Source organism: Prenolepis imparis, unplaced genomic scaffold (genome assembly GCF_030444845.1).
Source record: "Prenolepis imparis isolate NDT839.2.m4 unplaced genomic scaffold, iyPreImpa1.0 SCAF_9, whole genome shotgun sequence".
NCBI lineage: Eukaryota > Metazoa > Arthropoda > Insecta > Hymenoptera > Formicidae > Prenolepis > Prenolepis imparis.
In genome coordinates this window covers 13,304,128-13,315,731 of record NW_028141167.1, presented here as the reverse complement: position 1 = coordinate 13,315,731, position 11,604 = coordinate 13,304,128, and the positions used below count along the sequence as shown (strand labels likewise).

At 34.5% G+C, this 11,604-nt stretch overlaps 3 protein-coding genes across 5 annotated transcripts; 2 read left to right on the top strand and 1 right to left on the bottom strand.

Moving 5' to 3' along the window:
• Positions 1–173: 173 nt before the first annotated feature.
• Apc7 (anaphase-promoting complex subunit 7) lies at positions 174–2,870 on the bottom strand. The gene is made up of 4 exons (XM_083046323.1): positions 1,715–2,870; positions 1,213–1,627; positions 738–1,012; positions 174–646 (listed from the first exon to the last, which is right to left on the bottom strand). Exons 1-4 carry the CDS (start codon positions 2,518–2,520, stop codon positions 424–426), a joined length of 1,719 nt encoding a protein of 572 aa, XP_082902449.1. The 5' UTR covers positions 2,521–2,870; the 3' UTR covers positions 174–423.
• A 269-nt stretch (positions 2,871–3,139) lies between these two features.
• Positions 3,140–9,702, top strand: LOC145940275 (uncharacterized). Of its 3 annotated transcripts, none has more exons than XR_014425977.1 (15): positions 3,140–3,334; positions 3,398–3,504; positions 4,105–4,271; positions 4,358–4,533; positions 4,629–4,683; positions 4,765–4,879; positions 4,982–5,109; positions 5,185–5,311; positions 5,406–5,548; positions 5,775–5,886; positions 5,952–6,254; positions 6,340–6,675; positions 6,766–6,861; positions 7,156–8,489; positions 9,582–9,702. XR_014425977.1 is itself a non-coding variant. In XM_083045195.1 (14 exons), exons 1-14 carry the CDS (start codon positions 3,322–3,324, stop codon positions 7,258–7,260), a joined length of 1,986 nt encoding a protein of 661 aa, XP_082901321.1. In that variant the 5' UTR covers positions 3,140–3,321; the 3' UTR covers positions 7,261–8,540. The 3 variants fall into 3 exon arrangements, 1 of the variants encoding a protein (XP_082901321.1); XR_014425976.1 differs by having other exon boundaries at positions 4,102–4,271; XM_083045195.1 differs by lacking the exon at positions 9,582–9,702 and having other exon boundaries at positions 4,102–4,271; positions 7,156–8,540.
• A 52-nt stretch (positions 9,703–9,754) lies between these two features.
• On the top strand, positions 9,755–11,432 carry Mp20 (muscle-specific protein 20 transgelin). Its single transcript, XM_083045198.1, has 4 exons — positions 9,755–9,880; positions 10,194–10,405; positions 10,476–10,596; positions 10,697–11,432. The coding sequence occupies exons 1-4, from the start codon at positions 9,851–9,853 to the stop codon at positions 10,886–10,888; spliced, it is 555 nt and encodes a 184-aa protein (XP_082901324.1). The 5' UTR covers positions 9,755–9,850; the 3' UTR covers positions 10,889–11,432.
• Positions 11,433–11,604: the final 172 nt, after the last annotated feature.

Genomic DNA, 11,604 nt, shown 5'->3' with positions numbered 1-11,604 from the left:
TAAAAGAATTTAAATTATATATACATACGATATATATTTATTTATAACAATAAAACATTACAGTTTACAAGGGAACAAATTAGAAAAAAAGTAGATTCTACTATGTACATTTAACTTTTTGAAGGAAAGGATATTCGTTGCAGAGCAATTAATTCTATAAATGATAAAAGAGATTATTAACAGAAAATTATTAAACAAATCTATTATTATCTTATACAAATAAAAAGGGGGAAATTATACATTTCGTTTCGCTCTATTAAGCTCATCTAATTACAAACATCAGTCTCATTTCATTTAACGTCTATGGAATTATTCTTTCAAGATCCTTTCTTAAGAAATTGGCTATAGTCGATCGTTAATCGAGCAACATCGGAGGAGATTGTTGGGTTCCACTGATTATTTTTCTCTATACAACGAGGATGACTACTGACTGTTGGCTTCCAAATCCATATCTGACCAAATGGCTTCGGTTTCGCTCTCCTCAGGTGCCTCGTCATTATCCGTGTCTTGTAGACCATCACCGACATCGTAAGTTGTATCAGCCTGTTCCTCGCCGACAGTCATGTAATAAGCAGAATCCAGTTTACTGGAGGAATTATCTAGCCTATGCATTCCTTCGAGGGCTCTCCTGTTGCTCGGATCCAAACTGAAAATAAAAGAGTAGATAAGTTTCCATCTAGATTCGTAATATAGATCAGTTATTGCGAAACTGAAATTATTGGAAAGGTGAAATATACTTCAAAGCTATGGCGTAGTGATCTAGAGCTTTCTCTTCGTTGTGCACTCTTGCCCACAAGTCTCCCAAGGTTTGATGAAGTTTGCAGGTAGAATTATTTTCCACTTGTCTCTCGAGCAATTCAATGGCAGCTTCCAGGTTCATCTCTTGTTCGTATATTTCCGCGAGTAGATACACCGCGGGTAAGTAGACTTCATCTTGAGATAGAGCCTTTTCGAGAAGATTTTTGGCCTTACTCACCGACACAGGATCTTTCATTAAGACGGACGCGTATAACTGAAAACATATTTATTAAATTTATCGAGTCTACGATTATTCAATTATTTTACTCTTCACATTTTTAATTCAACACGTTTCGCATTTATTTTACTTTAAAATATTTTACTTTAAAATAACATTTTAGTGAAACACCATAGAATAAATATATAAAAAATATTATTACATTTTTGGAATTTCCTTTTAAGAGTTTTACTCACCGTTAGGACCCTCGCAGTATGTCCAAGTTGTTTGCAAGAACTGCTGGCGATATTCAAAGCCTCTCGCAATCTGTGCATTCCGACAAGACAGTCCACTAAGCCTTTGTGCGGTTCGTATCTGTAGGGTTTCAATTGCACTGCGTGTCTGAAAAAGAACAACGCGTCCTGATACTTCTTCTGCTCGATGAAAATGTTGCCGCGCAATATGGTGGCCTCTATGTCGTTGGGATTCAGGTTCAATGCTTGAGCAGTAAGGGTGTTTGCTCTGCTGAATTTCCTAGCAGCGTACAATGAGTACGCCATGGCCACGTAGATCTCGCCAGTGCATTCGTTGTTGGCAGTTATCGCTGGTATTAGTCGTTCCAAATCTTTGATGTAGTGCATCTTGTATAGAATTGCAGCATATATATCCACTCTGTAGACAAATAACAAACAATAAATACTCCTGGAGAAAATAATATTGAATGAAACATTTACAAACAATACTTGTAGTCTGTATTACCCTTTTGTTATATCAGGCTCTATAATTCGGGCTCGCTTCAGACACAGCATAGCATTCTTGTCGTCACCTGCATAATAGTAACACTCTCCCATGGTGGTCAACAGATTGAAATTATCCCTGAGCAGAACAACATTGTCCAACGATCTCAGTGTGGTCACGGCGTGAGTGTACTCTCTATTGTGAATGTGAGCGTGCGCCTTGATCCAGGTATTCAGCCACTCCAAGTTCATCGAGCTAGGGACAGAACTGACAATTAGAGAGTTGACCTCTACACCTTTCACGCCTAAGGACAGGAGGCCCTCAGCCGCTTCCAGAGCCAGCGGACACTCTCTCAGGACTTCCTTATATGTGGTAATGGCGGATCGCTCCATTCCCTGTTCGTGGAACATCTTGGCAAGTGCCATGTTCACTTTGGCAGTCCGCTGCTTGCCGGGGATACTCTGCAGTATTTGCAACGCTTCCTGCAGGTTTTTCGACTTCACCAAACATAGATGGATCTGGTACTTGATGTTGACATCTGACGGTAGGTCCTTCTGCCCATCCAATAAGGGTTTTCCCGTACCTTTGGATTTTAGCAGGCACTTGCGAAACTGCAGAGCCTTCTTATACAGAGTCTCTGCTCTGCGATACTTGCCTAGATAGAAGTGAGCATCCGCATAATAAACGTACACGTGAAACTTGGTGTAACCAGGTAGAAGATCGACATTGTGTTCGCTGAGAGAAAGCACCAAGTTTGATAAAGAGATCACGTTCGAATATAATGCCTGATCATAGAGCAGCTTGATTTGTTCAAATATCCCTGACATGGTCAGCCTTTCGATCTGTCTTTGACAGATTTTACTCCCAAAGGTTATCACACTTTAAATCTACGATGATAATATTGAAAATGTTTTCCGTAAAATTCTCAGAATTTTGAGAATAAAAAGAGAACACTGTGTTTATATATATATTTAAAAAATTTATCGAATCTGCAATTATTTTACTCTTCGCATTTTTAATTCAACATGCGTTTCGCATTTGCGGGAAGTATTTACTTCAAAATAACATTTTAGTGCAAAACACCATAAAATCCAAAAATTCGTGATTCCTTGAAGTTTGGAGTTGTTGTTGTTGGGATGAGTTCGTAAAATCCATGGGACAGAGCAGCATTTAATTGACCAATCAGGGCAAATAAATCTTTCCTTCTTTTATCCCGATATTGAATTTCCGAACGCACCCAAGAAAGAAGTTTCCACGACAAACCGACAGAGGACGCTGCAATGAGATATTTGCGCGCGTTAAATATAGTCACACTAAACATATAGCATTAATTTTTTCATTTTCCTTTCTCAAGAATAATATAATAATTAATAATTATATATTGCGTGATATTATCGCATCTTGGTAATTGTAAATTTTAGTGAAACATCCTATGTGTGTGTTCTATAATTATAATAAAATTGCGCGTTTTGTTTAGAATAATAAAAAAACTACTGTTACCAAAGAGAGGATCGACTTGAAGTTGCTTTACAGTGAATTTATCAATTTTAGCAACAGTAATATCTTTCGTCGAGTGGAACGAAATCGAGCTGTACAATTCCGATATTTAGAAAAGAACAACATTAAAGATGGAAGAAGCAGGTAAGTATTTTCTTAAATTTCTGCATAACCGTATTATATAATCTTCACGTGCAACATTTACAGCTTCTGAAAATGCCGGCACAAACACGCAGAGCGTCAAGTTCATCGATACATTGATCGCGCAATGGATGAAACATACAGGAAACGCGACTTTGCATCAATTGGAGGAGGTACTGAGCTTCTTTTTTTATCAATTCAATTTTTTAGAATGAAGTCTTTTTACAAAAATAAATATATAGCAAGCAATGTTTGCTGTTATCTAAATATAAAATTATATAGATGATTATCTTGATGAGAGAGAGAGAGAGAGAGAGAGAGAGAGAGAGAGAGAGAGAGAGAGAGAGAGAGAGAGAGAGAGAGAGAGAGAGAGAGAGAGAGAGAAATTTTAGCGTCATCTTATCTTTATATAGATAATAAAAATATATAATATATTATCTATATCTGTGCATCTCTATTAGAATCATGTTCAGATAATTTATAATTAATTTACAGTCATAGCACACATAAAAATACTTAAGTAGTAGAACTTAAATCCCTTTTATAATTTAAATTTGTTTAAATAACTATGTGTTTACATAAGCGGTCTTAAAAATAATATTATCTGGAATAAGTTATCTAGATGAACCTCCATATAATTTTATCTTTTATCTAGATATATATTTAAAACAAAATCATCTCAATCTTATCAAAGATATGAATTTACATATTTTCATCGCATCTTTATCTGGCTAATTTTAAAATCATCTAAGCACAAAATGTACCGATAGCAGATGACGGAAGGTTCGAGCACGCAGGAAAACACGTTGCAGGCTCTGCAGAAGCGGGAACGCATTATCCACGATCTGAGGCGGAAGCTGAAGGAAAGCCAGGAAGCGGCAGCCTTTTTGTCCACCTCCTTGGAAACGGAAACGCGCAACAAGGCGGAGATTCGGATCAAGTAAAATTCCTTCGGTTTTTATTTCTGTCACGATCGCATATCTCTTTATTGTGTCTATCCTACGATTTGATTTTCTTTTTCGACAGATTAAACGCGACTTGGGAAACCATCGAGACTATCACGGAATATTTCAACTACATTAGTGAGAGTCTGACCAGCTTCGAGCAGCATCGCGTTAATTTGTCCGCTCTATACGACAACGTGATTCAAAAGCAGCAAGAAGATATCCAGAAGTTGCAATTGAACAACGTAAAATCAAAAGGCGCGGTCTTTTTTTATAGTTTGAAATTGTTAATTGCGTTTGAATCTTAATCGTAAAAATTTGTATCGCTACAACAATTAATTTTATAATTGCAGATTTGGAGGATCACATTACTCATTTAAAAAATGAATTGCTCCTGCGGGAAAAAAGGTAATTTTTATACATTATATACAATAATTTGTCGTATAAATGAACGAAGAAACATATTATCGAGATGATTTTTTGAGTCAGACTACAAGAGGCGACGGTGGAGCAGAATAAATTGTGCAAAAAACTGGAGAACGTCGAATACGAATTGCAATTGCAGAAGAATGAATTGAATATGTCTACCCAAGAAAAACTGAAAGTATGTTGCCTCTCAAAATTTTTCAAAGAAATCTCGTAATTTTTTTTTATAGGAGGAAATCTGTTGTATATTTTTATTGAGACTTTGATTTTAATTTTGTAGGAACAGCAGCGCTTATCATTAGAAAACGAAAATTTAAAATCGCGACTGCAGACAATTGAGAAAGAAAATTACGACATCGCAAAATCAGCTGCACAATTGGAAAATAAATTGCTACTTCAAGAAAAGAAGTAAATTATGATACGTCGAATATGATATAAATCATATGGTCGCTTACATAATAACAATTAAATAATTTTTTTTAGGACGCAAGATGTCTTGACGGAACAAAATAAATTGCAGAAACAAGTAGAAAATACCGAGCGCGAATTTCATTTGCAAAAAAGTAAACTGGCGAGTGCACATGCTGAAGAAAAGAAAAAACTTGTCGAGGTACAATCAAATTTTCTTTTTCCTTTGCTTTATTTTCTTTCTTTTTTTAATTAATTCGTAGACGTAATTTTACTAAATTAAATATTTATTTCAGGAACAACAGCGATTGTTATCGGAATTCGCAAGTTTACAATCACGAATAAACATGCTCGAGCAAGACAAGACTAATATCACAGAAATGATCGCACAAAAAGATGTATTTATCTCAAAACTTCAGAACGAAATTTTCACATATAAGTGAGTATTTAAATTAATAAAATTTATCTGATATTTTTTTTAAATATCTATTATTAGATCATATTGTTATATTTTAAAAATTATTTAAAGTTATTTAAATTGATCTTTATTTATCATTAAATTAATAAAATTTATCTGATATTCTTTGAAAAATATCTATCTCATTAGATTATATTATTATATTTTAAAAATTATTTAAAGCTTAAATTTATTTTTATTATAACAGAAATCAAATCGACATGATGCAGACAAATAATAACGAGGCGTTCACTAAATATGAAGTATTAATGGAGAAAGAAAATATGTGGGAGAGAGAATCGCGTATGAAAACGGAAAGGGTAAATTGTTTTGGTATAATCCTTTAATTGTGGCATTTTTATTAATAGAGTATTATATTTTCTAGATCCAGAATTTAGAAGCAATATTAAACGCACTAAAGCAAAGAGAGAGCAAACTCATTAATGACATAAACAGAATGGAGAAGAAATTAACTACTGAGACGAATTATTCCAAGGATCTCACAAATAAGCTTTCGAAAGCGCAGGAAGACTTGCAGCTTGCACAAAATCAAAATATTGAGATGCAAAAATCATTAGAAGTGACTAAGAGCGACAGCAAATTTGCCAATATCGAGCTTCAGCAACAATTGAAGGCTCTTGAAACGGAGAAGAAAGAAATTATAAAACGAGAAAATACGAAGAGTAAGGTAAAGCGCGCGAATGAACTTACGTACATTAATATAAAAAAATCTGTGTTCAAGTCTGTTAAATAAATTTCTTAAATCCTTCCAGTCCGCGCAGGTTTTATACGAAAACACGCAAGCTAAGCATGCCGAAGAAGTGTCGGCCTTGAAGAGCGATTACGATTTACAATTATTGGAGTTGAAGAAGACTACAGATTCCCTGAACGAAACGATTAATAATGTTAGGGAAGAGAACACCAATCTGAATAAGACCTTGATAAAAATAAGAACGGAGAACAACAAGTTGAAGAACGATTACAAATTGATTACGAAGCGTAATGAGGATTTTCAAAATAAATTGAAGGAAGCGACGGAAGCATTGCAGATGAAAACGACCGAGGATCGAAAATCTAAGAAATCTGAATCTACGATGTCTCAACCTAATGTAAGTGAAATGCTAGCGATTATCCGCCGGAATATGAAATTAATAGGATTTTATGTATGAATTATCCCGATTCTTCGAATCGTGTTTAAGATTTTCATATTTGGAGACACCGATGATGAGATAGATAAGCCGTTATCGCCGATTAGTGTATATTCAATGAGTTCGAGCAGAGAGATTCCAAAGGAGGTACAGACATTTAATATTAAAAATAAATAAATATAATACAGAAAATATTAATAAAAAATATATAGTAAAAATAAAACATAAATGAACGACGATGATAGTGACGTCTCTTGCACGCGAGAGCTAGAGCTAGACTATATTAAATAAGTGAAAGTGAGAAATGAGCGAGTTTTTTTAAATATATAATCTTACTCATCCTCCCATTCACTTGTTACTCGAAATATTGAAGTAATATCGCGAATTATAATGTTGAAACGTTTCTCATTGACTTTTTTTTTTGTTTTCTCCTGTTCGCAGCAAGAGGCAGAAATTACGTCAGCTGGAAGGAAGTTCTTCAAGTCGCGTTCCGGTCAACCGCGTATTTATACCAAGCGATCAACAATGAGAAAGAATCACTATTGATTCGAATGGAAAACATCTCTAAGTGAAACACTAGATTCTTTTTCGTTTATATATATTTCATTATTATATTGCTATCATCTACTATTACGTAGTGCTACTTGTTTTTGTCTTTTTTGGAATTAATTAATAGAGTTAGAGATTAGATATTTGATGTAGACTAATATTATATATATAGTGTCACTTTTTCTCGTTTTTTTAAAATTAAAAATAATGAAATATAAAGCCTATATATATGTATATAAAATTGTCATCGGAAAATTATGAATCAGAGTTTAGATATTTAAGGTAGACTGATATATTCGGTGCAAAATTGATATCGGATGAGCAAGCAGCCGCATTTGGGGTAACATCGCGGATATAGGGGGAAAATCATCATCGCCCTCTCAAAAAAACGCCCACGCATCATCGACACAAGAAAGACGAGATTGTAGCCACGGTTGGAAGCACGCAGAACTTCAATTTTAAACGTGACTCATCGGACCGCGATCCAGCCAATAAATGATCCTCTTTGAATCGACTCAAATTACGAAATCTATAGTGGAATTACGCGAATTTCGTCATCGCCGATGAAAGACGGTCATTTTTTTTGTTATAGATATACCGAAGCTCTCAATCTACCATTGAGTTTTCGAAAATCCCCCCATTCATTACAAATCATTACAAATTAAAATCATTCGAGTCATCATTTTTGTGTATCGTTTACAGTTGTTTTTTATTTGTAATTAATCTATAATAAAATTATGTTTTAGCAAGAAAAATATTTCTTCCTCTATATATTCTAACTTCTATTTCTCGAATCTTCAGTATCTTGTCTAAATTATACAGTGATTAGATCTTTAAGTCTCTTTGTATTTTCAGGGAAGAAGAGGGAGGAAGAAGGGAATGTCTACAATTTTCTCCGTCTTCTGCTTCACCTCGCACGTGGCATCTGCCGTGAATCTGGATCGCGCAATAATAACCCGAGCCATATGACAGAGGACTATTTAAAAGTAGCACGTCCCACTTTCCATATGAGGGCAGCCGTATTTTTTCTTTCTGAGTCAGGACCTCGACACATTGACCATTCGCTACACAGACTATGTTTTATGTGTTGGTGTACCCATTGTAATCAACAGATTGACAATGCCGTTTTGTTCGAACAAATCCTGATGATCCTTGATCCGACATTTCTGTCTCTTATTAAAAATCCATTCAAATCCACTCAAGATCAGCTTTATACGATGACACAGGTAATAACAAAGATCTATTTTCTCTAACCATTTATTCCTTATGTTTATTCATTCCACAATTGTTTTTCACAATTTATATTTAAAATACACAGTATATTTTGATATTCCATGTGTTAAATTAAAGATTAAAACAAAATTCCATATGATAAACTTCATCATAGGTATACTATCTGTACAAATGTAAAAAGAGAAAACAAATTTCTTTTATAAAAAACGATTTTTAATTTAAAAAAAATTGACAAGCCTCGTTTTTTTTAATTTAGTTTTTTTCAGATATTTAATATTTTTATATTTTTATTACTGCAGATTAATTATTAATTGATGATTTTAACTTTTTAGATTTGAATAACTCGAATAATTTTCAATTAGGTGCATTTTTTGTTATGCATCTACTTGAAAATTATCTGAATTATGTCGAGTTTGATGTAATTGTTGCAAAAGTCTTATGAATTTATTAAAATTATTTTCGAAAAAATAAATTAAAAGTATAAGAACTTTAGTTTTTTATTATATTGACAAAAAATATAAAGAAATAATATTATATTTTTTAAAAAATTAAAAAAAAACAAAATTTGTTTTTTTTCAATGAAAAAAAATATGATTTTTTAAAACTGTTTTTTTTACATCTTTACGTGATTGATTAAGAAATTTATTGATAAAAAAAATCAAATTATTCCAGTGTGTATGAGTGTATTTCTTAAATAAGTAATAGATATTAAAAACCCACGATCAACAGCATGTGTTTTAATAATTATTGCTTTTGCATATATGCATTATTGCTTTGGCTCGCTGTAATAAGGGATGACGAACAACTCGCGACAGTAAGAACACTCTCACACAAATCTTGTGTTTCGGCTTATTTACCAGAAATGCTGTAATCATTACTAAGCTGTCCAATTTTCACAGCAGCTGCGTCTCTCTGCGATTTTCGGAAAACCTATTTCTCGTTTATCTGAATAAGCCGCTAATATTAGAATCTCGAAACGAAGTGGAATCACGCACGCTTGTCTCGCTTATATCGGGTGTCTCGAAAGTCATATATAACACAATAAAAAATATATCAAATGTCCCATTTTTTTGATAAATGAGCAGGCAAAGAAGTGGACGAAAGAAGGTTCCAAAGTACATCGAAATTCAAGAAACGACACGAGATACATCCCCCAGTGCGTCTTTATGTCGACACGAAGACTTCCTCCTCTCATGGAGTATCTTGGGATCACACTATATACAACCCTCTTACGTTGTTGGACGGATTTCTCCCCCGACTTAGCCACGGTGGTTGCGTGGTTGACGCCGAATGTATAAAAAGCCCGCGGCTAAGAGGACCCCGGCACTTCAGTCTTTTCAAAAATATCGTAAGCATGGCTCTAGAACGTCAAGTACGCCTTAAGGTACATATAAACCTTATATATGCATATATTTCGATCGCGAGTGGTGCAAAATATTCGTTCACCCGTGTTGTCATGTCACCAGTGACTCTTTGGGCAAAAAATAATCTGACAAAATTCAAATCATTTATAAATTTCTATGAAACATACATGTGTGAAAGATGTACTAGAAATCTGGAACGTTCTGGGATCCTCGTAGGATTCTACTGATTCCTTGGAGATTCAAGACTTCCGCGTAGCTTTATCTCCTATTTTTCTGTCCTATAAATATCGTCAATTTTCCAATTTAATTGTTAAATATTTTAAAAAATGGCAGATTGCGTCGAAACGCAATCCAGAGCAAGAGAGGGAGGCGCAAGAATGGATCGAGTCGATCCTTGGCAAAAAGTTTCCCCCCGGTGAGACCTTCGAAGAAGTGCTGAAGGACGGCCAGGTCCTTTGCCATCTCATGAACAAAATCTCCCCTGGATCGCTACCGAAGATCAACTCTACTGGCGGCCAATTCAAGATGATGGAGAATATTAATCTGTGAGTACTAAAGATCGGCGATTGTCTCTTACATTTATGCGGTGACCAACAACGTCGTTGTGCTGTTTAGGTTCCAAAAGGCTCTGAAGGAATACGGGGTGGATGACGTGGACGTTTTCCAGACGGTGGACTTGTGGGAGAAGAAGGACATCGCACAAGTAGTGACGACGTTGTTCGCTCTTGGCCGAACGGTAGGGGTTTCATCATTATTGTCAATTTTTATAATAAAATTTTGCGATTACTCGTTCTTTTTGTACAATTTAATCGATGAACTGTTTCCGTTCGCTTTAGACGTACAAGCATCCCGAATGGGCAGGACCTTACCTAGGACCCAAACCCGCGGATGAGTGCAAACGTGAGTTTACGGAGGAACAGTTGAGGGCTGGAGAATCGGTGATTGGACTTCAAGCTGGTTCCAATAAGGGTGCGACTCAAGCAGGCCAAAGCATCGGTGCTACCCGTAAAATTCTCCTCGGAAAGTAAATTAAAAATTCTCGTCGCAGTTGCTTTTACTATATATATATCCTCTCTTCCACGTTTTAGAGCTAAAAATCGCGCACTTTTCTATATATGTGTATATATAAATGCGTATATATATATATTTTTTATTTTACTTTTGTAATTAAATGATAAATAGCTACCACATTTATTGATCCGCCTTTGTAAAAATAGGCACTGTATCATCAAGATAGCAAACGTGTCATCTCGTAATAAGGTCTAATCTTAGTTAATCTTAGAAAGATAGAGAGATAGAAAGAGAAAGAGATAAATAGTAAATACAAAATATGATAAAGAAATTTTTATAATTAAACGAGATACACGTCACTATCTCGTTAAATCAAATCAAATTATATCTTATATCTTGTCTTATATCATGTCTCGAAAAATGTACAATGTCGATGACAGATATGCGTAGTTTCAAAGCACTCGAATGATTATTTAATTGATCAATGATAGATGCACGTTTCGAAATGATAATTTGATTGTGCTCTATAAAGGATTCCAAATAAAATTATTATTAGTTTTATCCATCGGAAATTTCTTTCCCTTTTCCAGAATTTTAATCAAGTCAATTTTAATCGAGTTACTTTTATTATGGATAATTTAATTTCCCCCCTATTTTTTGACAGTCGCTATTTAAGGATATATATGAGGGTGGTATTGTTGTTTAATTTAATTGATTAAATTGATTGTTATCT